The 27,948-nt window shown below is 38.1% G+C and overlaps 1 protein-coding gene and 1 long non-coding RNA gene across 3 annotated transcripts in view; one reads left to right on the top strand and one right to left on the bottom strand.

Annotated features, from left to right (window-relative positions):
* Positions 1-27,948, bottom strand: part of LOC132143586 (FERM and PDZ domain-containing protein 1) — a 53,041-nt gene that overhangs the window by 15,415 nt on the left and 9,678 nt on the right. For both annotated transcript variants that reach the window (XM_059553944.1, XM_059553943.1), the window contains exons 2-15: positions 26,062-26,199; positions 25,810-25,973; positions 17,948-18,050; positions 17,762-17,807; positions 16,998-17,102; positions 8,728-8,823; positions 8,346-8,471; positions 7,626-7,745; positions 5,448-5,584; positions 4,686-4,809; positions 4,245-4,337; positions 3,012-3,194; positions 2,510-2,654; positions 1,112-2,191 (exon numbers count right to left, since the gene is read on the bottom strand). In XM_059553944.1, the coding sequence (XP_059409927.1) occupies positions 1,112-2,191; positions 2,510-2,654; positions 3,012-3,194; positions 4,245-4,337; positions 4,686-4,809; positions 5,448-5,584; positions 7,626-7,745; positions 8,346-8,471; positions 8,728-8,823; positions 16,998-17,102; positions 17,762-17,807; positions 17,948-18,050; positions 25,810-25,973; positions 26,062-26,162 (2,623 nt within the window). In that variant the 5' untranslated portion in view covers positions 26,163-26,199. The remainder of the gene's footprint in view (positions 1-1,111; positions 2,192-2,509; positions 2,655-3,011; positions 3,195-4,244; positions 4,338-4,685; positions 4,810-5,447; positions 5,585-7,625; positions 7,746-8,345; positions 8,472-8,727; positions 8,824-16,997; positions 17,103-17,761; positions 17,808-17,947; positions 18,051-25,809; positions 25,974-26,061; positions 26,200-27,948) is intronic.
* Positions 19,379-21,817, top strand: LOC132143587 (uncharacterized). The gene is made up of 5 exons (XR_009434262.1): positions 19,379-19,527; positions 19,655-19,893; positions 20,022-20,086; positions 20,791-21,002; positions 21,507-21,817. It is a non-coding gene; the product is annotated as an uncharacterized LOC132143587 (long non-coding RNA).

Consider the following 27,948-nt stretch of genomic DNA (forward strand, 5'->3'; position numbering starts at 1 on the left):
AGTCATCTTTTCTCCCTTTTTTTCCAAACCGCGACAACGGCCAGTCTGCCTTTTTTGCAGAATGCAATATATCCTCTCAACCAGTCACAGCGCACCATTCCATGCACTGTAAACGGTAACAACCAATCACAGTGCACCATTCCATGCACGCTAGACACTTTGAACACATTCTAGTTTTCCTCATATATTTTGTACTTTGTGATCAACAAACAAGGGCTGCACAATAAATCGTATGTGATTGCCATGTGCATCTAGTCAGTAAAGCCGATTCTGTGATTAATAGTACCGGTAAATCTCCATCACGTGCTTTCAGATGGAAATTACTCAGATGCATTTAATACACATTGCCATAGATCACTGACAAGCTACGCTGTGTCACGTTCATTAGATGAATCGCATTCGATTATGAACGCAATATTGCGTAGCTTGTCAGTGTTAGTGTTTTTATTAATGCCATTTATGTTTTTGTTGATAAAGCACATAGCACTAGTCAACTGAAAGAATGTAACATGGCAAAGATGAATGCACTTTTGGAAGTTGAATGTAAGGGAAATGTCATTTTGGGATTTCTGTGGTCTAATGTGATGTTGTTCTTGTTCATGATAAAATGTACTTTTATTGCTGTAATAAATTTATATCATTAACAAGATGACCTGTTGAATTCATTTTGGAAGCGATGACTGATGAATGTATTTTTAGTCCAGTGCCTGGATGTAAGATTAGTATTGATGAAGTTCAGAGACTGTCATATGTGGATCAACTTACTATGTTGTGTATTTTCATCAGTTTCAATATGAAAAATAACTTTCATATTGATTTAATTGATTTATTGCATTTTGAGAGAAGAGAGTATCATGGATTTATTGCATTGTGGAAAAAAAATTATACAATTTTATAATAAATATTTGAAAATCAAAACCCGGATTTGAATTTTTTTTATGTTATTATAACCTAAAGATGCTATGTTAAAGATTGAAACAGAAAATAGTGGTTGTCGTCTTGACACTTTCTTGGTAAAGATAACACATTTTTACTCAAATTAATCTAAATGGATTTATTGCGTTTTGGAACCAAACTCTTAATTTCATGGTGAATCTCCCCTATGTCATACCTCTTGCCATGGCAGTTGAGGAGGGTTCTTCAGGAGACGTGAATCTTTCCTGTGCATCAAAGAACTCATCCTCTGAACTGCTATCTCCAAACCCTGGTGGGGGTTGAAAGATTGGCACTGTTTCTGTCTGATTCACTTCCTCTCTTTCCTGATCTGGTTGTGTTTCCACAGGACCTGGAGGAGAGAGAGGTCGTGCAAGGCTCCGGGCACTGTCAGGGGTAACATTGGAGCAGATATTGTAATAATGTCTGGTGTCTCCTTGTTCAAATGTGAACACATAGTCTCCAGAAGGAGGTAGGCTGCTCCCATGGCATTTTGCAGGTGACCTCTTTTCATGTTTTTCATTCTCTGTTCCCAATTCCTCACAATCCTCCTCTTCACTGGCTGCAGGGGGACTAGGTAGACATTCAGCAATATTTGAGAGTGCAGGAAAGCAAAATAATTGGTCAATATCAGGCTCACAATGGGAATCAGCAGAGCACATGTCACTTTGGGAATGAGAATCTTTGCTGTGTAGTTGCTGTGGAGATAATGATGGTGAATAGCGATCTTCACAGCAGTAAGAGTCTTTCAATGGTAAATGGCATGGACGTCTGGTAGAAAAGTAGGTCATGAGGTCGTCATCCTCTAGGGCATCTATAGAGTCACTGGACATGCTGGTCATGAAATGTGACTCAGTTTGGTATAAATCAGATGATTCAGATGATGGGTCATCGACAATGATGACACACTGAGGTTGTTGAGGCTTTTTCTCTTGCTCTTTGTCTTCCTTCCTTTCTGTGCCCACTCTCTCCTTGTCTCTTTCTACTGTTTTTCCATAATAGCCATATATAGATTCATGGATGGTTTCTTTGTCCTCCTCCCTTTCCTTCTTCTCAACCACCTCCTCTTCTTTGCTTCCTTCCTTCTCCACCTCTTCTTTTTCCATGTAACTTTGGCCTTTTTCGGTTTCTTCTGGTAGCTTATCCCTGGTTTTAACTGCTGTGTTGTTGCTTTTGGCAGGGCTAGCAAAATGAGCAAGGAGAGCATCCACATCTGTGTTTGAGTCGTCAGAGTCACTGCCACAGTGTGACACATAACCTATACACAATGGCAGAAGCACAGATAAAATCACACTGTGAAAATTGTCAAATGTTTCACAAATCCTTAGATATAAAGTATATGGTGGCTACATTCTCCCTACTCACAATTAGCTCCTATTGCTTTTGTCACATTGTTTTTTTTTTCATAGTAATCACATAACTATTTTTTCTCAAATTGGGGCAACAATGTTTTCTCTTGTTTAAAGAAGCTTTTTAAGAGTTTTCATAATGTTCAAAATTCATCAAAGCTCACGTGGATATTTTTCAACTTTGCCAGACCAAAGAATTCAGCTAAACAGACAAATAGATTGCATACCCTCCTCTGCTGATATGCGGTGGCTCTTTGTATTAGTTGACCAGGGGAACACACAGACCTGGGGGTCCACAAGCAGTTTGCAGTATCCAGCAACTAGACACGATAAATCTTTAGCAGCCACTGACTCCATAAGCAAGGTAATTGGCTGACAGGGAAAGTGTCAAATAAAGACAGAGCAGAGAGAACAATAAAAGGATTATACTGAGTGTACATATGTGACCCTGGAGCACAAAACCAGTCTTAAGTCGCTGGGCTATATACAGGTGCTGGTCATATAATTATAATATCATCAAAAAGTTTATTTATTTCACTAATTCCATTCAAAAAGTGAAACTTGTATATTGTATTCATTCATTACACACAGACTGATATATTTCAAATGTTTATTTCTTTTAATTGTATGATTATTACTGACAACTAAGGAAAATCCCAAATTCATAAACTTTTGTGGTCCAGGGTCACATATATGTAGATGAAAGTACAAGTACTGTATATTATATACCTTTATATCCTGCAGGTAGATCTTGACCAGACTAACTCTGTCAGACTCAGGTAATAGTTCCACTTTGGTAATGCAGCTGAATTCAGTTAGTGTGGTCATGATGCTCAGCTTGTGGTTGATCACCTGGCTCACCCCATACTGAGCTCCCACCAACAAACTCACCGTTGACTCTCTGTCCTGCAGCTAGTAAATAGAGAGAGAGTGAGACAGAGAGAGTGAAAGAAGGGTATGTGATACGCAAAGACTGTGATATGTGGAGTAATTGACAGCAGGGAAAAATGGAAGGATGGGGATAAACCAAAAGGATTTTCAGTACAGTACATCTTCAGTTCCTTGCTTTACCTAGACATGCAGTCTGTCTGAAGTACATAAAACAGAAAGGTATGACACATTTCTATGGAAAGCAAATGAAAAGTCTCACATTTACTGATCCTTTACTTGCATTGTTATGCCTTGCAAACATACATATTTGTGACCTTAGACCACAAAACCAGTCTTAAGTGTATTTTTTTCAAATATACCTTTCATATTTATATTTATATATATTTATTTCAGAATAAATAAGCTTTCCATTGATGTATGGTTGGTTAGGATCAGACAATATTTAACCGAGATACAACTATTTGAATATCTGGAATTTGAGGGTGTAAAAAATATCTAAATACTGAGAAAATCGCCTTTAAAATGGTCCAAATGAAGTTCTTAGTAATGCATATTACTAATCAAAAATGAAGTTTTGATATATTTATGGTAAGAAATTTATAAAATGTCTTCATGGAACATGATCTTTACTCAATATTCTAATGGCATAAAATATTTGGCATAAAATATTTTTTTTTAATTTTGACCTATACAATGATTTTTTTGAGTATTGCTAAAATATACCCCAGTGACTTAAGACTGGTTTTGTGGTCCAGGGTCACATTTGTTTAATACTAGTTTTTAAATATTTTCTCACATGTACAGTCAGAAAAAAAATACAAAGTATACCATTCAAATTGTTTGTGGTCAGTGAGTTATGTATGTATGTATGTATGTATTTTGTTCAGGTTAGGTCTTTCTTATTAACTAGTATTTTAAATGCCATTTTGTGAGTGTGTGATCTGGATGAAAGATGTAAAGCCATTGCATGTGTAAATGCAGGTAGGGTACATTTACAGACAAAATGTTTACTGCAGTTCAATGGATTTCATTTCTGAAAGTGGCTATTAAGACTCAGAATGCCATTCTCACCATCATAGTGGCACTTAAAGCCTTTCCTCCATAAGACTTGACTTCAGACATCTCATTCAAGAAGTTCAGTCTAGCTTGATCCACTGAGATCACCTTTGAAAACATCCCACATATTGAAAATATTGTGAATGCACATCATACTGTAATTCACTAACAAGGAATACCAAGAGAATCAATCTAAAATCTTGGTATTTTTCACACAAACCATGATATTCTTTCAAAGTAAAAACCCAAGGTACTGTTCCCAAATTTAGTAGCATTCAGTAACATGGCATGTATCAACATACAGTTTAAAATCATTACTGGTACATATTGGTACTTTTTATACATTTTTAATTTTACTGTTTTTACATTTTTAGTTTTACTGTATATAATGTAAATGATTTAAATTCTTCCACACAATGCCCTGGGGAAAAGACACACATGTACACATGCACAAACCTTTTGTTTGGGCTCCTGTGACAAAATCTTTTTCATGTGGTAACTGATCGCTTTCTTCAAGTCCTTTTCTCTCATGTTTCGCAGTAAGGTGTGGGATACAAAGCTTTCAATACCCCACTCCTTCCTTCAGACAGAAACAGTACAGACAGTGTACAGTAGAATAGTATTACACACACATACATTTTCATCAAATATTAATATGTGACCCTGGACCACAAAACCAGTCTTAAGTTACACGGGTATATATTTATAGCAATAGCCAAAAATATTTGTATGGGTCAAAATGATCCATTTTACTTTTATGCCCAAAATCATTAGGATATTAAGAAAAGATAATGTTCCATGAAGATATTTTGTAAATTTCCTACTTGGAAATTAGTAATATGCATTGCTATGGACCATTTGGACAACTTTAAAGCAAATTTTTCCGGTATTTAGATGTTTTCTGCACCATCAGATTCCAGATTTTCAAATAGTTGTATCTCGGCTAAATATTGTCCTCTCCTAACAAACAATACATCAATGGAAAGCTTATTTAATAAAAAAAAAAATACACTTGTGACTGATGACTGGTTTTGTGGTCCAAGGACACATATATACTTAAGCATTAATTAATAAGTATATATGAATAAGTATTAATTTATTTGAAAAAGTCTTACTGACCTCCAATTTTTGAATAGTAGTGTACTAACTAAGGGGAACAACTTATGTAGCAGCAAGCTTTCTTATGGTATGACAAAGTGTTAGTGTGTGTGTACTCACATGATGGCCTTCAGTGGTGTTTTAAGGGATTGTCCACTGCCGGCTAGTTTTTCCTGTACATGTAGAGCAGCTAGTCTGAGAGCTGTATTACATTTCATCTCCACTGCAAACCTTTCCTGCAATACATCACTCACACTCTATACAAACACACACACACACACACACACACACACACACATGGAAACACACACACACACACACACACACACACTTATTCAGATGTGTCTAAATAGGGACATACCACATACTTCTACTGTTTTATAATAAAGGTTATTGTTGGAGCAGAGATTAGAGACTTTTGTAGTTGACTTATAGTTGTTAATTTAAGCCATCAGTCGGCTAATCACACATTTATATTATTTTAATTACTTAAATATAAGTAAAATGCACTCAAGCACCCACATAAAGCTTGCTGCAAAGCAAGGCAAGAGTAATGACTATGGATGCGTCTGGAAAAAAATAGCAAGATATTTTGATGATTTGATGATTAACAATTTACTGTTTATGATGACTGTTGACTTCAAAAATGAAGTTGACTTTTGATGAAGCTGACTTTGCATCTTTAGAGAGAAATGCACCTTTCTTACGGATTACATAATCAGAGAGTTTCTGTTTTAGATTTGAATTGTTTCATTTAAAGGTAGACATTTTAAGCTTCTAGATGTATTTATCACATCTGTGAGGCAAGCAGTCTAAATGCTAAGTTTTGGTAATTTTTTTGCTTTATTTTACAAAAGCACATTTTGTTGATATTGTGAGTGTACACAAAAAAAATAGACCATTTACAGTTTCAAATGATGTATTACTCTTATCTGTATGAGCAAAAATTATGGCATATTTTGTTTCCACTGTTAACAAAAAAAAGAAAGGTCAGTGATTGCTTGTTGTCGCAATGTCATGCAGTAGGCACGCTGATAACTACCACATTCCACACAAAAATTCCCATATGTACCTAATTCTCCACATTTAGTCAATGTTAGAGCGCATAGCCATAATAAATTGCTACTACCTACATGTTTTACTTTCAAATGATAATCCATATTTGAGGTCAATGAATAAGCGATTCTTTGGATTTCATGCCTGATATACTGTAATTACCTCAAGGACAAGACGTTACCGATTCTCACGGACACAAACCATGTTTTTTGCTACTTACCAATTAATACAATTTTAGTCGACTATAAGCTTCTCGGCCACTAGCTTGCTCTATTCTTTTTTTATTCTGTCTGTTTTGTTTTTATTTATTATATTATATTAACTTAACTGAGACTTGTTATAGCACTTATATTTCATTGCTCTTTTTGTTGTTTTTGATTGCTTCCACTGTCCTCATTTGTAAGTCGCTTTGGATAAAAGCGTCTACTAAATGAATAAATTTAAATGTAAATATATATATAATATTTTTTTCACTTGTAAAAGGTACATATTTCTCACCTGATTCAGACTAGATGACTTTTTCACAGCAGAAAGCAGTACTATTGACAGAGGACTTGCCTAAAGCAATGGTTTGATGTTAAAAACATCTTAATGAAGGATTTTTTTTTTATATTAACAACATTCCGATTTTACCTGCACAAGACGTTCATGTCACCGATGCGCCGGGTCCTTCCACACACACTACTCATTATCCCCGATCACAATCACCGGACTTTTGATTTGCTGCACCTGTCGCCCTCTCATTATCTACGTTCTATATAAATCAGCCACAGACACACACTCTCTGTCCGGTCTCGTCTAAGCGAACTACATTGTGAGCTATTGTGGACTAAACATGACTCTCTGTTTATTTAATTGATTTCTATCGTCATCATCTTCATCTTCGGTGAGTTTTGGATTCCGGAGTGTGTCTTTGTACCTGTGGTTTCCCTACGAGCTTCAAATTATCTGCCATTGACTCTTAACTCTTTGCCATTTCAATAAACTGTTCCATTTAACCATGAAACTGTCTCCATCATCTTCTGTCCCTGAAAGTTCATTGATGGACTGTTTGATGGAGTTGTGTGGATTATTGTGATCAGCTGTTTGAACTCTTTTACTTTAAATTTCACAGAAATTTCACAGAATCTGTTCTGATGAAGAAACAGACTTATCAACATCTTGGATGTCCTGAGATGTCCTACATTTTTAGCAAATTTTTAGGTAACTGTTCTTTATATACAACCAAATACAAACACGCACCTGTAAGTATAGATACTCAAAAGCCACAGGATCTTCTTTGAGCATGCTCTTAAAGTCTCGAGGTAGAAAGCAGACACGGAACAGACACCTGTAGTCCTGAGTCTCCTTCTTTTCAACCACCTGTCACACGCATACAGAGTATTATTAGATATATGACACTCACTATTAACTAACTATTAAATATGACTTTTACCTCTGTTAACTATTAATTTGCTGCTTATTAATAGTTAGTAAAGTAGTTAAGTTTAGGTAAGGGGTAGGATTAAGGGATATAAATATGATCATACAGTATAAGGCATTAACATGCTTTATTAGTAATAATAAACAGCCAATATGCTAATAATATGCATCCTAGTTAATAGTGAAAATTGGTCCTTAAGTGTCACCTAAAGAATATACTCTTTTCTGTGTAAGAGGAAATTAAATGTCAAAACTGCACCATAAAATTAGAAAGAAGGATTTCTGGGTAATGTGACGGCTTCATGTGTGAATTTCTAAAAGACTTTTGGACTATTTTCATCACTTTAGTTCTTGACAGCCCACATACTTATTACATTTTATTATTAAAAGTGGTGGTGAGTGGCCAGGATATTCTTTGTTTTTTGTTGTTATTGTTCCATAGAACAGAGGAAGTCCCACAGGTTTGGAACAAGATAAGTATTAATAATTAATTACTTGTGTGCATTTTTGTGTGTACCTTTACTATTTTTGTGTGTGTACCTTTTGAATAATCTCTTCTTCATGCAGTAGATAAAGTTTGCTGATGCTGTACTGTTGTTCCAGCACCAGAGAGAAGTGTTCGATACGGGTGATTGAGAGTTTCTCCTTCAGAGTCATTACTATGTCCTGGTGATAACATGTGAAATTATATAGAGGAAATTAATGCGCAACACAGGTTAAAGCTAAGAAGACCACCCTTTTAGGGCAATGTTATTGTACCATGATACAGTCATGGTATTAAATGGTAATGGCACTAAATAATTACCATGATCATGTACTTTTTGCTTATTTTATTTTTGGATGACAGTCATAAAATATGCAATATAATTAATGCTGACTGAAAAATAAACACATCAGACTTTAGTGAATATATCTACGGTACCTTAACAGTGGTTTTAGATTCAAACTTGAAAGCCTTCGTTTGGCCATTTTCCAGATAGACTTTCAGAACATTGGGCAGGAACAGCAGAGAGTTACCCTGGAGGTCAGAGGTCAATATACAGTCAAACCAAAATTTACTCAGACACCTTCAACATTTCTCACATAATCACAGTTTATTAGCTATAGTTTAGAAAATGGTAATAAAATGTGACAAGAACACAGGTAAACTGTGTCAGAACAAATTAATCTTGATAATGCCATCCGTCTGTTAGACTTTCTCACAAATTAATTAGGTTGAATAGCTGTCAGCTGTTAAATTTAAGTACACAATTAGATTATACCAATTTAGGTCAACCAATTACCAAGCAATGCTAAAAATTGTTCCGTCTGTGGTGTAAAAAATTGCATTAGCAATTAAAGAAAAACACTTAAGCAAAACATGGTCAGGTCAAAGTGTCTGAATAATTTTTGGTCCAAATTTTTTATCAGTTGTGTTTGGGTTTTATATATGAAGGTATTTTTGGTGCAAAGCAACTGAGCCTCTCTGACAGCGGGATTTGTATTTGTAGAGAATAGCCACATATCAGTAAATTTGAAGTCAAAGACAAAAGTTGCAAATTTATTTTCTCTCCCACAAACACAATAGTTACATTTTCTCGAATCCTTCATTTCAGGTGCACAAATCCTATACTATGAATCACAAATCAAGAAACTTGTACGCTCACATGTTTCTGTGTTTTGCTACTATTGCTGCAGTGAATATGGTGCAAAACACATCCACACACCTGCATCAATAATGTTAGTCATGGACAAATTTTGTACATCCGCAAATCAGTATGTGAATCCTTGCAATGAGATTTGCACACCTTTGAAATGTTTTCTTACACACACACACACACACACACACACACACACACACACACACACACACACACACACACACACACACACACACACACATATTTGGATGCTTTTCTAGCATAAACCTGTATTTGGCTAGCAAATAAGAAGTTTTGCACACTCTCCCTTTCGCAAGTGATTTGTGCATCTGTAGAGGCAATGGCGGGAACTGTTCAGAGATCAAGTGAATTTTGGCCAATCAAGAAGAGCTAGTTTGGACGCCTATCAGCAGGGAGAGAGAAAAAGAGAGAGACAGAAAAAATGCTCGCAGCTCGTGAACATTTGTTTTATCATTTTATTTTTCCTCCTGCTCGTTAAAATGCCTAAACTACACCGTAAAGAGATTGCTGTAAATTTTACAGTAGTTAGATGTATTATTACTGTATTGTCAGTATTAGAACTGTTCAGTTTGTTTTCATTTTTTTTCTGTATACAACAATCCAGTTGTGGTTCATCACTGTGTACCATATTTTTTTTAGGTCACACTTTATTTTAGGGTTCTCACTATTAACTAACCATTAACTATGACCTTTGCCTTAATAAACTCCTTATTTGCTGCTTATTAATAGTTTATAAGGTAGTTGTTAAGTTTAGGGTATTTGGCAGGATTATGGATGTCATGCATTATATGTACTTTATAAGCACTAATAAACAGCCAATATGTTAATAATAGACATGCTAATAAGCAACTAGTTATTAGTGTGAATTGGACCCTATACTAAAGTCCCTTTTTTTACATCCCCAAGCCCATAAAAATCACAATAACTCGTTAGCATTTGTTTTATAATATTCTTTTTAATTGTTGAACAATTTAAAATAACAAATCTTCAATCTGTAGCATGCACTAGCTGAAAAAAGGCATCACCACAGTCCCCTGGAAACTTTGTATCTGTAGCATGGCAAAACAAGCTTTACAGAAATAAAATACAGTAAAAATTTGTTTGTGTTGTTGTGTTAATTTCTGTAATTATGGCAAAGCTGACAAGCTCTCTGATGAGAAACACCACAAGGGGATTCAGGCTGATGCTTTTTCTTCACACCCTCTTTCCTGAATTCCATCTGATCTGTGACTGAATGGCATTTGGTGCCACCAAGGTGGATTCTCGGAATGAACCTGCAAGCACACACACACAAAAAAATATTTAAAATAAGTGTTTTTACTTTCAGACTTATATAGACATATATAGCACTTTTTACAATGCAGTGTTCAAATGTCAAAGCAGCTTTACAGTATTAAACAGGGAAATAGAGTGCCGTTCTCAAAACCAGCAGTTTAATTTTAGGTTGCAACAAAGTCAGATTGTGCAGAGGACTTGTCTGGCTCCCGTGGGCTCATCTAGTTGTCCCTGACATTCAGGGCTGTCGAGGTCCTCTCTAGGTGCTGATCCACCATCTGGGCTGGATATGTACTGGATCCGGGTGACTTCAGTGACCATCTGATCTGGATATAGACTGGATCTGGTGGCTACGGTGACCTCAGAATAATAAAGAAACAAACTAATATTAGCGTAGATGCCATTCTTCTAATGATGTAACAAGTACATTGGGTGTTATGGGAAATGTTCCCGGTTCTGGTTGACCTAATAAATGCAGCCTTACAATCTTTAACAGATTTGAATTATAGATATGTGTTAGTGTGTTATGTGTAAACCAGGTTAAAGAGATGGGTTTTTAATCTAGATTTAAACTGACAAAGTGTGTCTGCCTATCGAACACTGTTAGGTAGATTATTCCATAGTTTGGAATACTATGTATATTATATAGCCAGAGTTTTGAGATCGTAGCAGACATGGAGGACTATAATGCGATAAGATCTCACCCAAATACTGAGTTTCTAAACCATTCAGGGCATAATAGGTGATTTGCAAGATTTTTAAATCCATACAATGTTTGATAGGGCTAATATGGGCTAATATGGTCATACTTCTTGTTTCTAGTAAGAACTCTAGCTGCTGCATTTTGGACCAGCTGGAGTTTGTTTATTAAGCGTGCAGTACAACCACCCAATAAAGCATTACAATAATCTAACCTTGAGGTCATGAACACATTTCTGCATTTGATTCCCAGGGAATGGATAATGTTTAACTATTAACTAGTTTACTTCAGCTAACTTACCAGTTGATGTTATCACCATTATGCTGGCAATCACAAGAAAAGGCTCCAACCAGAATGTATTGCAGATGATATGATCCAGACCACAAACTAGAAAACAAAAAAACAAAAGAAGTACTTGAAAATACTGTTTGGGTAACTTATCTCAATAAATGTGTACATAACACAGCACAAGTTGCTTTGGATTAAAGAATCTGGCAAATGCATGAATTTAAATGTAATGTAAAATCAAATGTATTTTAGGTTACCTAATTTCAATAAAACTGACAGCTGGCCGTATGATGATTTTGCCCCTCATATTCAGCATCCGTGTTTTTGCTTAAAGAAATCTCCTGTAACAGACAAGCGTCACAACAGCCTGTTAGTGTTATTACACTTTATGGTCATAAAAAAAAAAAAACACCATACGAATAGAACATAAAATAAACAACATTCATAATATTTGTTAACCAAAATTCCTACATTTGTCACGGATTTGCCAGGTCCTCCTGCATTCACAACCAATTATCCCTGATCACAATCACCTGACTTTTAATTTGAAGCACCTGTCACTCATTACGCATTCACTACAAAAGCCAGCCACAAACCCAAAGACACTGTCCGGTCTCGTCTGTGTTAACTAGAATAACTGTGTGGACTAAACCTGACTCTCTCTTACCTCTTGGAGGATTCTCTCGTCGTCGTCGTCGTCGTCGTCGTCGTCGTCAAGTGGATACTTTGGAAAACCAACTCCCTTTCTACATCTGGTGGCTCTGGAGTGTGTCTGTGTGCCTGTGGCTTTTCCCTGGACTGCCATTCATCCCTCATTTGCCAGATATTCCCATCCTTCCAATAAACTGTCCTAGCTTTGATCTAACGTGTTTCTCCATTTTCTTCTGTGTGCGACAGAAAACCGGACCCTTTGGAGGAGTATGTGGAAGATTTACCTCTGGTGAATCTTTTATTTTAGATACCTCTGGTGAGTTGGAGCGATTCCAAGATTAATTCATTCTTCCGGATGGGACTAACAGATGACAATCGATTTCTTTTTTTGACGACTGTCGCAGACCAGTAGCAGATTTTATTAATTATGTTCTTGATTTAAATGGTTCTAAGCTCTTCGTTGATGTGGAGGATCCTTGTGGTTCTTCCCAGTATCGAATATCTTGTGTCTCCGCTGGTTCGGCCCAGCATAGAATCTCCTGTTATGCCCAGAAAAGGCCCACTAGCTGTTGCCACCGCACTCACCCCGACCCAAATGAGGAGGAAAAGACTTTATTCAACCCTCATACTCGCTCCCGATCCCCAGTTGAGCCCAGGGAGGGCTACTGATTCTCCGACGAGCCCAGGGAGGGTTCCTTAACCCCAGCTCGCTCCAGTGTCGGCTCCAGCCCCAGAGCTCGCTCCAGTGTCTGCTCCAGGCCCTGAGTCCAACCCCATAAGTTTTCCCAAGTATTTTATTTGGGGGGGGGGGGGGGCAGTAGAGATCCAGCCATAGAGGGCGAGGCTGGGGTTGGAGCCACGGCCTCAGAGCCAGTTCCGTCATGGCCTCCCGAGTCTCCAGTTCCGTCATGGCCTCGCCAGTCTCCAGTTCCACCCTGTTCCTGTCCTGCAACCTCCAGGGTGCCCCCCCCCCCGGCAAATCCGTAGTGTCACGGATTTGCCAGGTCCTCCTGCATTCACGACCAATGATCCCCAATCACAATCACCTGAGTTTTAATTTGCAGCACCTGTCACTCATTACGCACTCACTACAAAAGCCAGCCACAAACCCAAAGACACTGTCCGGTCTCATCTGTGTTACCTAGAATAACTGTGTGGACTAAACCTGACTCTCTCTTACCTCTTGGAGGATTCTCTCATTGTCATCAAGTAGATACTTTGGATAACCAACTCCCTTTCTTCATTAGGTGGCTCTGGAGTTTGCCTGTGGCTTTTCCCTGGACTGCCATTCATCTCTCATTTGCCAGATATTCCCATCCTTCCAATTAACTGTCCTTAGCTTTGATCTAACGCCTGTCTCCTTTGTCTTTAGTGTGTGACATTGATATATTGTTCGTTCCATTCTATTGGTTAGTGAAGAGCAGCAACCAGTGGCTAACTCGGCTAATAAAGTAGCTGGTGGCACCTTACTCATCTGTTGTTAATACCACTACGATGCAATCACAAGAAAAGACTCCCATACACCTCTGTTGAAGATGAAATGACCAATAGACTAAAACCTGAAAATAAAATACAAAAGATATACATAACAGCAGTGTTTCTTAAGTCATTTTTCTTTACTATTTTCATGTTAGCTCGCTGTTATGTTACGCATGTCTGACATAACCTGCGGGATATGTCAATTAAAAGGCAGTGTAGAATTATTATGCATCCCTGATTAATTGCCTTATTGATTCGGATAACTATATAACTTAACTTACCAGCTGATGTAATCACCGTCACGTTGGCTCCAAAATACACCCCTGACTTTGCAGACGATAAGATCCACAAACTTGAACATAAAAAACCGAAGAACTATAAAGAATATTGTTGCACAATACAGATGCACAAATCACTTTTGCACCACATTTCACACAGATATGTGGTGAAAAAGGGAGAGTGCGCGAAACTTGTCATTTGCAAGCGAAAAACTGGTTTGAGACTCAAGCCATTGTCGCTATGTGTATGTGATAGAAAAAGCATTTAAGAAAAAAAAAATATAAATATTATATTTGCATTCTACAAGTATATAAATCTCATTGCAAGAATTCACATACTGTTTTGCGGATGTACAAAATTCACCTGTGACTAACATTTTTGATCCAGGTGTGTGAATGTGTTTTGCACCGTATTCACTGCAGCAATAGTAACAAAACGTGAGCGTTATGAAATCCTTGATTTGTGATTTATAGAACAGGATTTGTGCACCTGCATTGAAGGATTTGAGAAGAAGGAACTGTTGTGTCGTGTTTGTGGGAGAGAAAAAAAATCTACAAGTCTGTGACTTCAAATTTACTGATACACATGTGGCTATTCTTTACAACTACAGAAGCTTAGTTGTTTTCACCAAAAATACCTTCATATGATATGTCACAGTTTATTTTATTTTGCTATCCTCAATTACAATAATTAACTATACAGTCATGGCTTTTGTAAAGTTTGCTGCTTAAGCTGTTGAGGTGTTCATTCACATTCTTTCTAGATATGTGTAGAGTGATCAGATGCATATTAATAATTGCTAAAAGCATTATTGGCAAAAAAAAACTTTTCACAAATGTCACAGTTTTTGGATGCTGACACAAAATGACCAGCTAACATTAATTGACTAATCATATCAGCAGCACATGTGAAAGTGTGAATGAGTACTAGTCAGGTGAAATCACTATCATACTAAATAGACTGTAATAGCAGATTCCAATCATTGTATTCTTGTTAGCAATGGTTGCCTCCAAAAAAAATGCCAGCAGCCTTTGCATCAAAATGGCCTCACATGCAAGGAAATTGCTACAAAGAATATATTGCAACTGAAAGAACCATTCACCGGATCATCGAGAACTTCAAGGAGAGAGGTTCAATTGCAGTGAAGAAGTTTTGGGACATCCCAGAGTGTCCAACAAGCACTAGTACGTCTCCTCCTGAAGAGTCAGCTACAGAATCGTGTCACCAGCAGTGCAGAGCTTGCTCGGGAATGGCAGCAGGTTGGTGTGAGAGCATCTGCATGCACAGTGAGGCCAAGACTTTTGGACAATGGCCTGGTGTCAAGAATGGCAGCAAAGAAGCCACTTCTCTCCAAAAAATACTTCTGCTGGAAGTATAACAATTGGACAGCAAAAGACTGATGTTATTTTCTCTTATGAAGCTACCTTATAACAGTTTGAGAAATCTGGAAAATTGATTGTTCGGAGGAGAAAAGGTGAACACTACGAGTCCTGTGTTGTGCCAACAGTATAGCATCCTGAGACCATCCATGTGTGGGGTTGCTTTTCAACCAAGGGAGTGGGCTCTATCATAATTCTGCCCAAAAATACTGTCATGACTAAAGAATGGTATCAAAACATTCTGCAAGAGTGACTTCTTCCAACGATCCATGAGCAGTTTGGTGATGATCTGTGCATTTTCCAGCATCGGGGATCATTACATTGAAATTTTGGAACCATGGCCAGACAACTCCCTGGATCTCAATCCCATAGAGAACCTGTGGTCAGTACTCAAAAGGCGAGTGAACAAGCAGAAGCCCACAAACTGTGATCAAGAGAACTAATAAGACAAGAATGGAACGGCATCCAGCATGCCAGAGCGAATTGCAGAGGTTATGAAGAACAAATGTCTACAGTGTAAATAATAAATTTAATAAATATACAGTGTAAATACAGTGTAAACTCATTATATATTTTTTGCCCCATAAAACTTATGATATGCTCATCATTGTTTTCCAGTATACCATAGAAATATGTTTAAAAATAATCTAAAAATACTGAAGCAGCAAACTTTACAAAACTTTGCAAAAATTTATGTCACGGCCAAAACTTTTGGCCACGACTGTAGTGTCCTGCATCCACTAGTAAACAAATACATACATATATCTGGAGTCTGAATAATTTTTGATTCGTATATAGAATCCCAGGTCAATATTTTTAAAGACATGTTTTTTTTACAAATATAATAATATATGTAAAATACTAAATAGTAATGGTAGTTAATATGCTGTATTATAAAACAACTACCAGTGTTAAAACATTTCCAGTCAAGCCAAATTTATCAGCATTATCATATATATATTAAGCCCTCTAAAAGCTGCATACATAAAAGATAAACAGTTTTATCACTGCCTTAGTCATGGGGTGTGCTTGATAATGGGCTTGTTTAATTAGATGTTAATTAAAAATATCTTGGGTTGAGGAAAATGAACATCTTCAGGTCAATCCACCTGAAGAAACATTCAAAGATAGTTTTAGTTGGACTATTTCTTTATGGTACTATTTCATAAATATTTATGATAAATCCCACCACCTATATAAACTGCAGCTATACTATAAACCATGTCAGCTCAGCTAAACAAAGATTATAATTAATGGTTAATTGAATAATTCATAAATTACTGATAAATAATTTACTGAGGTTTTGACTGGGTAGACTGCCAAATGCTCTTCCTCTCAATGCCTCTCTATTGTCCTGCATCTTTTGTTCATATTCTCGCTTTCATTTTCTTTATCACTCACTCTCTTTATCTTCTTTTTGTAAATAAGCACATGTGAATATTCCATTATTAACAGCATGAATGAACAGAATGTGTCAAACCTGTGAGTGACCACTGAACACCACCTCCTCTGCAAACCTCACTTTAACTGGGTTTGACTTCAGCTTGGCTCTCTTCTCTGGAGTTATAAAGGATGATTTTGGCCCCTATAGCACATCCATGATGACAAATGGCATAATTATGGACATGTCTGATTTGTCAATGACATATTATTTAAGCATACATTGTTGCAAGGATATGGGAATGTATTTTTCTTCCACTAAACATTATATAAATTTTTTATTTTTCACTGTTAAAATACATTTTGTGTGTTTTTTCTCCTACCCCCACCCTCTGTAGGTCCCCATCTCCCAGATTGAGATCTTGCACATGCATCTTTTTAACAGGGAAGTTCTGCTGAATATATGTATATAATAGATGTGTATATCTACAGAATTCTGACGAATAGATGCATATATGATAAAAATGTGTTTAACAGGGTTACTGAAAGCTGGAAAGATAATAATGTTAAACAAAATAAATGAACAAATAAGAGATGAGAGATGTGCACTTTACAAGGCACTTCAACTTCTGCAGAAATTTAGTGAGCTTTCTGCTGAGCTCTGTGGGCACAGATTTCCTTTGGGCCTGATTATTATAAAAACACTTTTGGTCATCATTTCTGCCTGCTGCTATAATGCAGCACAACACCACATCCTCTTGCCATGCCTCATTCAGACATAACAGTGTGTGTGTGTGTGTGTGTGAGAGAGAGAGAGAGAGAGAGGGAGTGAGTGAGACTCCAACTGTGAGCGCGTACACTTACCACAGTATTTCTTAGGACAGTCAGTACTATGGTGTTCTGGCATTCTCTGTTAATAAATTGAAAAGAGTCTGGCAGAATTAGTGGTACAGATGCAGCTCGGGTAAATATTAGGTAAAACTGGACAACTGGGCAGCCAGATTTAGCTAATTTTGTAGTTTCACGTAAACACTTACACCTGCAACATACCTGATGATTTCAGCAGCCTGCTCTGTAGATAGATCATCAACGGCAACATTGTTTATTTTAAAAAGTTGGTCACCAGGGACAAGCTTTCCATCAGCAGGACCACCTATAAAAACAGACAAACATACTATTATACTGTAGCTGTCAATCAATGTAAAAACATATTTAGAATTCAATTACCACTGTCATTTGTCAGGGCTATAGGAATGTTTGAGAACGAGTATTTATGTTGTCCTCATTACTGGCTGTGTTACTAGTTATTTGGCTGTGGGATAAACAGATGGCTCCGGCCATTCCAAGAGTAGGGTTTCCTGTAGACACAACTCCATGTGCCAAGCAAGTTAGCCAACATTTTGCTGTACATGCAGGATATGCATGCAAATATCTGATGGGTCACCTTTCAATGATAAAACTTATGTTCAATGAACATTTAAAACTGTCTTTATAACTGAATCAGATTTCTTTGCCCTGTTAAAGATAAAAAATGTAACACTTTATAGTAAGGTCTCATTTCTTAAAGGGATAGTTCACACAAAAATGAAAATTCTTTCGTTAATTACTCACCCTCTACATTTCTGTGCATTGATCATGGTAATATTGTTGCTGTCTATGGAGGGTCAGAGAGCTCTCAGATTCCATCAAATTATCTTAATTTGTGGTCCAAAGATTAACAAAGGTCACACGGGTTTGGAACAACATGAGGGTGTGTATACTCTAAAAAACGCTGGGTTGTTTTTTCAACCCAAACGCTGGGTTGAGACCGCTGCGTAGGACTTTGGGTTGTTTTAACCCAAGTTTGAGAGCACGCACGTTACGTTAAGATCGTACGTCTCCAGTGCGAGCAGCCGCCATTTTCTCAGCGTGAAAGAAGCGAGAAGCGAGTGAAAGACATTATGGTAAGTAAGTTAAAGATTCAAAACGTAAAGTTATCGTTTATTGTTTACCTGGTTGTATGAAAGTCGGAAGGTTTTATGAAAGGCGGAAACAAAGGAGCTTAACGCGGTTTTCGCCTCAGACACGGAGGTCTTAACGGCTTCATTTAACGTTACTGAACGGAAGAGGTACTTTTAATATAATGTCCGCGAATATCTTATGTCATATTTACATAAGATTTTACATTATCTGCACTTTTTGAGGTGTTAATATACGGTTAACGTTATGGTTATGGTTACACTCATGTTTGTTGTCTTAATTTTCACGGTTAAACTGAATGTACGTTAGTCTCCTAAAGGAAACGGCATTATGTAGTAAAGACTAGCATAATTTTTTTGAGGTTGTTGAAGTGGTAATCGTTAAAAGTATGTTTTGCATGTAATATTTCAGACTTTGTCGAGCTCGTGTCTTCATCGTGTCAGCGCTGAGAGTTAAAGACACAAAAGCTGTTTGTGTGAGGAGTTAGACTGTGAGGAGGAGTTGGAGGAGGTGTTCTCAGCTTCTTCTGAAGAGAGGGACAGACAGGTTTAAGGAGAGTAAACTTCAGAATTCCATCAAGTTATCTTTATTTTTACTAAGACTAAAATAATGTTTGTTTTTGTAGATGTTGAAATCCAGAGACAGGATAACTTCATTCTTATGAGACTGATGTGAGTTATTTTTTTTAGAAAATTAATGTTTCTGTTGTGTCCTGCCTGTTTAATTCACATTTTGATGCAACAACAGTATGATTATATGTTCATATTTTATTGAAACCATTGATGTCCCTCTTTGCAGAACTCAAACTAACTGGAGTTAAGGGGACAGAAGTCTGCTTGTGTGAGGAGGAGGTTTTCTCAGCTTCTTTGGAAGAGAGGGAAAGATCGTTTAAGGCAAGTAAACTTCATAATTTCATGTTATCAGTTATCAGTTGTTGTTGTTTTTATTTACTAAGAGTAAAATAATGTTTGTTTCTTTGTTTTTGTAGATGTTAAAAGCCAGAGACATGGGAGATCATCATTCTTTTGAGATTTCATGTAATTTATTTTTAGAAAATAAATGTTTCTGTTGTCTCATGCCGGTTTACTTCACATTTTGATCCAACAACAGTGTGATTACGTGCTCATTTCATTAAAACCATTGATGTCTGTGTTGTTCATAGCAGAACTCAAACCAACTTTGGAGTTGTCTGATTTGGAGAGCCCTCATTCTTGGTCTTCCTTCTTAAAGGTAAAGTTCACACAAAAAATAATTTAATTGCCCTCATGTCATTCCAGACCTATAAGTCTTTTGTCTGTCTTTACAACACAAATGAATATATTTTGAATTTTCTCATGATTTTGTTAATCCATTTATAGTCTAGATAATCAGTATTTTCAAGCCTCATAAATACAGAGTTATTGTAGAAGTAATTCTTTCCGTTTTTTATATATGAATAAATCTTAAATTATATGATAGCAAACATGCATTTTCAAAATAAAATACTGGTCTCCCAGAATACAAATTAAGAGAATATTAAATATATTTATTTGTTTTCCAAAAATGAGCAGATTTTGTGTGGGTCTGGAACAACATGTGGAGAGTAAATTATGACCATTTTCATTATTTGGTGAATTAACCCTTAGAAGAGCAGCCCTCCACGTACATGAACATTTGTGAGGTATGTGAATGTCATGTCTGTTTTAATGTTTCAGTAAAGTAGCTTTCTGAAAGCAATATATTTATTCAAACAATATGACATGCCCTCACACTAGTGCTGCCATTATAGCACACTAGAGCACAGTGATAGACAGAGACATTAAACAACCACACAAAGTGTTGAAACTTTAACACAGATTATTTACCTATCCTTACAGATGTGAATACACCTCTACCTGAAAATGGATAGAGTTTAATTAAATGTTTTATTTTTTCAAATGTGTTCCTCTTTTTAGGCCACTGATGAAGAGCAGGCGATGACTGGATGAATGCTGGTCAAAGAAGAGAATGTCCTTTCCCCTAAACTGATGCAGCAGTGGTTTTAAAGGAGGACGCTGCCCCGGATGATGTAGAAAATGTCATCTTCATGACTACATCATTTATGCTAAAGAGATCATGAAAATTGACCGTGATGCATGATCTGTATTCATGGACTATGAAACAAACTGTAAGTGCATCACTTGTAAAAACAATGTTAAATGGTTGTTCTGTGTTGGTTAGTAGAAGAGTTTACACTCTGTCAGTCATACACATGCTCACATTCTTTCACACACATGTCTGTAAAATGTTACAATATCAATGTTAATGTTGTGGTTTATTTGTGTACTGTCATGCTAGAATAGTTGGTAAAGAACCTAACTAATTGTACATTTATTGTATAATAGTGATTTCATATATTTTTATACAATATGCTTTATGAACTGTGTAGCTGTTAATGCCATCCTTTTCTGCATTTCTTCTTACATGTTACTTTTTGACTTTTCTCTTGTTTTTAATAAATATTTTCCTTTTGAAAATAATTATTTGTGTGTAAAAGTGATATTTAAAATGAACAAGATTTGTAGGTTTAATGCCTAGCTCAATTTGTGTTCATTTTAGACTAGTAGTGCAGTGTTTCCCACATCCTTACACTCAATTGGTGGCGGCACTCCGCAAGTTCATTTTCTGCCAGCAGGAGGCGCTAAGAGCGGGAGAGGTATGTTTCTCCTGTAACGGCTGCAAATCGGCGCTGAGCTCAAAAACGCTGCCTTTTCAAGCACATGCGAAATGAAATCGAACATTTTCTAAATACAGTAGTTTTCCTTCTGAAATACAGTGATAAAAAAACACCCGCTCTGGTTTTTGAAACCCTGCAATGTATTAATTTTAAACCATAAAAAAGCAACCCAGCAGGCTGGGTTAAATGTAATAACCCAACTGGTTGGGTTAAAATAACCCAGCATTGGGTTCGTCCCTTTTTGACCCAGCGCTGGGTTGCCAAAATAACCCAAATTGACAGAATTTTTCTTTTTGGGTGAACTAACTGTCACGATTGATCACAGGAAACGAGAGATCCAAATGCAGTGTGTTTAATGGGGTAATCCAAAATAAAAATCCAAAACAGGCTAGAGGTCAATAACGGGGAAAGCAGTCCAAAAACAAGAAAACACAAGGGAACGCGAGAAAACCAGGTGACAGAAAACAAGGACTCCATGAAAACAGAATGAGACAGACTGGTATATATGGACAGGTGACTATGAAGAGAGTGGAGACAGCTGAGTGCAATACAGGTGTGCAATTAACCGTGATGAAGGGACAAGGCTTTGTGGGAAATGTACGTAGTGCCTGCAGTGGGGTACCTATGGGGAAGTGAGACCACTAGTGAACACCCAGGGAAACACAGACCAGACACTGTGACATTACCCCTTTCTCTAAGGAGCAGCTACCAGATGCTCCATCGAACACAAAAACAAACCAAGGAACACAGAGACCAGGAGGGAGGTGGACTGGTGGAGGATATGGGGGAGGGACGGAGGGCCAGGTCCATAGCGGGAAACAGAGACAGGAAGTGAAAAAACAAAACAACAACAACCACAAGGAGACCAGGAGGGAGGTGGACCGGCGGAGGACCAGGGTGAGGGACGGAGGGTCAGGTCCATATAGGAAAACAGAGAGAGGAAGTGAAAAAACAAAACAACAACCACAAGGAGACCAGGAGGGAGGTGGACCGGTGGAGGACCAGGGGGAGGGACAGAGGGCCAGGTCCATAGAGGGAAACAGAGATAGGAGGTGAAAAAAAACAAAACAAAAGCAAAACAACAACAAAACAATGAGGCCAGGAGGGAACGGAAAGTTCAGGGTCCCAGGGCAGAGCCGACAGGGCAGGAATCCAGGGTGGAGCAGGTGGAACTGGAGCCCACCGGGATGGCGCAGATGGAACTGGAGCCCACCACAGCCGAGCAGACGGGACTGATGCTCACCAGGGCAGTGCAGAGAACCACCACCGCCCTACGGTCGAGACAGAGGCCCACCAGGGCAGCACAGAGGGCCACCACAGCCGAGCAGACAGGACAGATGCCCACCAGCGCGGCGCAGAGGACCACCACAGCCGTGCGGTCGAGACAGAAGCCCACCAGGGCGGCGCAGAAGACCGCCACAGCCGTGCGGTCGAGACAGAAGCCCACCCGGGCGGCGCAGATGACCACGACAGCCTTGCGGTCGAGACAGAAGCCCACCAGGTCGGCGCAGAGGACCACCACAGCCGTACGGTCGAGACAGAAGCCCACGAGGGCGGTGCAGAAGACCACCACAGTGGGATCAATGGCACAGGAGAGCAAGTCTGGTTAGGTAAGCCTGAAATAGAGAACATGAACAGGTTAAGGGTGGCCTCCGTGGCCCTGAGGAGATGGTAGATGGTCTCCATGGCCATGACCGGGCAGGCAGTGAGTTCCTGGATGGCCTCCATGGCCATGACAGGATAGGTCGAGCACTCAGGAAGATTGGCTGAGACGTGACGAGGCTCTGGAAGTTCCGCAGAGACGTGAAGAGGCTCTGGTAGTTCAGCAGAGACGTGGAGAGGCTCTGGTAGTTCAGCAGAGACGTGAAGAGGCTCTGTTAGTTCAGCAGAGACGTGGAGAGGCTCTGTTAGTTCAGCAGAGACGTGGAGAGGCTCTGGTAGATCCGTGATGATTTGACTGGGTTCAGGAATATCAACTGTGGCTTGACTTTGCTCAGGAAGATCAACGGTGACTTGACTTTGCTCTGGAAGATCAATGGTGACTTGCCCTTGCTCAGGAAGATCATTGGTGACTTGACCTTGCCCATGAAGATCATTGGTGACTTGACTTGACTCCTGAGGTCTAACTGTGGTAGTGCTTGACTCATGAGTGTTAATGGTGACTTGACCTAACTCTGGAGGGTCAAAGGGGACCTGACTCGACTCTGGAGGGTCAACGGGGACCTGACTCGACTCTGGAGGGTCACCTGTGGCTGTCATCTTGTGCAGTGGCGCTGGGCCAGTGGCCACCTTGCGCAGTGGCGCTGGGCCGGGCGGCCACCTTGCGCTGTGGCGCTGGGCCGGCGGCCACCTTGCGCTGTGGCGCTGGGCTGGCGGCCATCGTGTCTGGAGAGACAGGTGTGGTCTGTGTATCCCATTGACTACAATGTTGAAGGTAACTGGTGAACCCCCAAAAGTCCAGGATATCCAGCCCCTTCATCTCCCACCCAGGCAAAGGGTCATCCAGGCAGTCGTTGAATAGGTCCTTCAGGGCCTCATCATTATACCCCAGCCCCACTGCCATTGTCCAGAACATTTGCACCAAGCCACCGACCTCACTCCCCTTTTGACGGAGGGTGGTTAGGTTTGAAAGTCTCCCCATCCGCTCCTCTATGGTGGCTGGGGAATGTATACGAAATCCCACACCGCTGGATCTTGGCATGATGGAGTCCTTCTGTCACGATTGATCACAGGAAACGAGAGATCCAAATGCAGTGTGTTTAATGGGGTAATCCAAATCAAAATCCAAAACAGGCTAGAGGTCAATAATGGGGAAAGCAGTCCAAAAACAAGAAACACAAGAAACAAGAAAACACAAGGGAACGCGAGAAAACCGGGTGACGAAAACAAGGACTCCATGAAAACAGAATGAGACAGACTGGTATATATGGACAGGTGATAACGAAGAGAGTGGAGACAGCTGAGTGCAATACAGGTGTGCAATTAACCGTGATGAAGGGACAAGGCTTTGTGGGAAATGTAGTGCCTGCAGTAGGGTACCTATGGGGAAGTGAGACCACTAGTGGACACCCAGGGAAACACAGACCAGACACTGTGACACTAACCCATTAATAAAAATGTATGTTTGTTTACAGTGCATTAACTACCATTGGCAGATACAACTTTTGCTCTTAAAAATATATCAGTAAAGTTGACAGTAATGTTGAAATTAACATTATCTAAGATTAATATACTAACATGAACTAACAACGAGTTATTATTCAACTGTCTAAGTTTATGTTAACCAACATTTTTAAATGACTTTAACAAATTAAACATTACTGCAAAGTGTTACAAACTATATAATGGATATATCATATAAATATACACTAATAGATTCATCTGCAGAAAGCACTTCAAAATATTTTTATTGTGAAAATAAAAAGGGTAATTTTTGTGACTGTTCCTTTAATATGATCCTTTTTGCTAATTTCATTGATTTGATTCAACTGTATTTGAAAAATAAATATATTACCGCAGTATCCTTTTTGCAGTAAGGGACCCTTGTTTTGTAGCTAATGTAGCTGTTCTATTGATTTTCACGAAGGGCTTGTATGCTGTATAATCAAAATGTAACAATCTCAGCAAGGCTTTATCTCCACTGTTTCAGACTGCCTAAGACCTGTGCCACAGAATTCCTCAACAAACCTTGTCATTCTCTTCATATTATAATGACATATTCATGAAGTTCATAGGATGGGCATTTTCCTGCCATCAAGCTAGAGATTCCCACTGTGGGATTATTCCAAAATAAAGTCTAATATATAGATAATCTCCAGTATGGCCAATGGTACCCTGCCTGTTACTACTGTAACTGCTGAAAGCTAATTTGGAAGTGCGTCAGATAAACTCTAAAGGCAAACAAGGCCACCTGGCTAAGATCTAGTATTAACTTCAGTGCTTTCATTCCATGAAAAGAAAAGGATGCAAAAATAAATAATATAATTCTTATAACTTATATAACTTATAACACTTAATTAACAACTGACTGAAAAAACCTTACCGTGCTGTAAAAATCATTTTTCAAAGTTGAAAATAGAACAAAGATTTTTGGAGTAAGTTTTACAAGAAAACACAATTTCAGTTTAATTAAAATATATGTGATTTTGTGTAATTAATTCTACTATTTTGGAATGAAAATAGTTCCTACACTATTTCTTATTTATTTTCAGTGTAAAACCCGTTTGAGCTGATAAATGTTTTTGTGTGTGTAATGTACCTTCTGTCACCTCCAGCACCTGGGGTGGAGTGTGTGTTGAGACGGTAAAGCCATGGGAGTTAAGGGTGGGGTCAAGTGGGACCTTAAAAGTGACTCTAATTGGACAGCTCCTCTGCTCCTGGGAGCCATTGTCGGCAACTTGCCCATCTTCTAGCACACGCTCTCTATGTATAGACAGAGAGAGGGTGATGCTTTTCAAACACACACAAAAAAATACGTTCACACAATCATTCTCAGATTAAAAAATAGTACCGGCTGATGGACTCTCTGGAGCGGCGAAGCCAGCGTCCCACCACCTGCTCTACTCTGCTGGTCCTGCGAGACGGTGAGCGACTGCGATCCCGCTCCTCCATTTAGCTACACACAGGGTGAAAGGTCACCATTGGGCCACTATTAATTGCAAAGAAAAAAAAAATTATTATAACATTTCAATGATAATTAAACAAATCACTAATATCGGACTATGAATATGCAAATAGTTACACAGTTTTGCATGTTTTAAAACTTTTCAGTTTTTTCAGTTCCCACTCAGCTGTCACTAATCATTAATCATTGCACTCAGCCCGTTCCCCATTAGCGTTTGTTATTTCCCTGTGTATTTATACCCTGTCTGTCTTAGTATGTGTCACAGAGTCCTTATGGTTATCACGTCCAATTCGAAGTCTTGTTCTTGCCGTGTGTTTAGTGTTTGTTTATGTTTGGATTGATACTTTGGTTTTGACCCCTGATTGGACTGTTTACGATTTGGATTACCCCTAATAAAAGACATACCTGCACGTGGATCTCTCTCTGTGTTTTCCTGTATCCCGGTCATGACACTCTTCAGCCAATCAGACTCAACATATATTCAATCTAGCCAATCAAAGTCTGACCTCTTTGCATTCCACTTTCCTTCAATCTGCAAATAAATGTCTCTAGTGTCTAAATACATCTAACTTAAATTACTTTATACATGTGTATAATATGTATTTTTTATTATATTACATTGTTTTTATAGTGAAACATTTAAAATGAAACTATTCAAAATAAAACTAGCATGTTTTACCTGCATGTCATATTTTAAGTTCCAATTTTCACTATTAACAAACCATTAACGATGACATTTGCCTCAGTGAACTTCTAATTTGCTGCTTAATAGTTAGTAAGGTAGCTGTTGAGTTTAGGTATTGGGTAGGATTAAGTATGTAGAATATGTTCATGCAGAATATGTGCTATATAATAATAATAATAATAATAAACATAATTGAACAATAATTTAATAATAAACAGCCAATATGTTAATAATGGGCAACAAGTATATAGTGAGAATTAGTCCCTATAGTAAAGTGTTACCAAATGTCTGAACCAAATATTGTCTAAATGGTGCACAATTTCTCTGTTTACTTCCGGTGATATAATGCTCTACACAAATTCATACTGTTGAGCATGTACATTCCTAATGGTTATAGCTGTGGCAAGCAAAATGGTGTGTACAGCAACAAACTGATAATGTTCTGATAATGTGTGGTCACCCTCTCTGAAACATGGCCTGCCTTTATATCGTAGGTTCTACATATTGTGGTATTGTTGCAGAATTGCTTTTTATGAAGAGTTAAAGTTTATTGTGCTTCTATGTCAAGTATGTCCCACAAGGGAATATGAGAGACAATCTGGAGCCTCATGGTCAAAAGGGAGAGGGACCAACAAAGACAAAGAGATAAATAATATACTGCGACAAAAAAAGAGAAAGAGATCCCAGGAGATCATGACTCATATTCACATTATGTTCTCAGATTTCACAGGAATTGGATCCGACTTTCCATTTATTTTACTGCTGTCGACACTTTTATCAATACTTCATAAACCACATCAAAGTCATTAGACTGTGCAACACTAGTCCAGTAATTTTGACTTGCACAATAGTGACATACTTTTTCACTAGCCCTGGTTACAAATATTTTTCTGATCTTTTTCAAAAATAAAAAATAAGGATAAAAAGACTTCAATAAAGGGTTGGAGCTAAACCAACCAGCATTGCAACCATAATTTGCAGCAAAAATATATTGTAAAATTTAAGAAAAATAGAAAGTAACAAGACTATATACTATCCCAATAATTATATCTAAAATTACAGCATACTATAGATCAATTTTATCATCC

Source organism: Carassius carassius, chromosome 7, assembly GCF_963082965.1.
Source record: "Carassius carassius chromosome 7, fCarCar2.1, whole genome shotgun sequence".
NCBI classification, from domain to species: domain Eukaryota; kingdom Metazoa; phylum Chordata; class Actinopteri; order Cypriniformes; family Cyprinidae; genus Carassius; species Carassius carassius.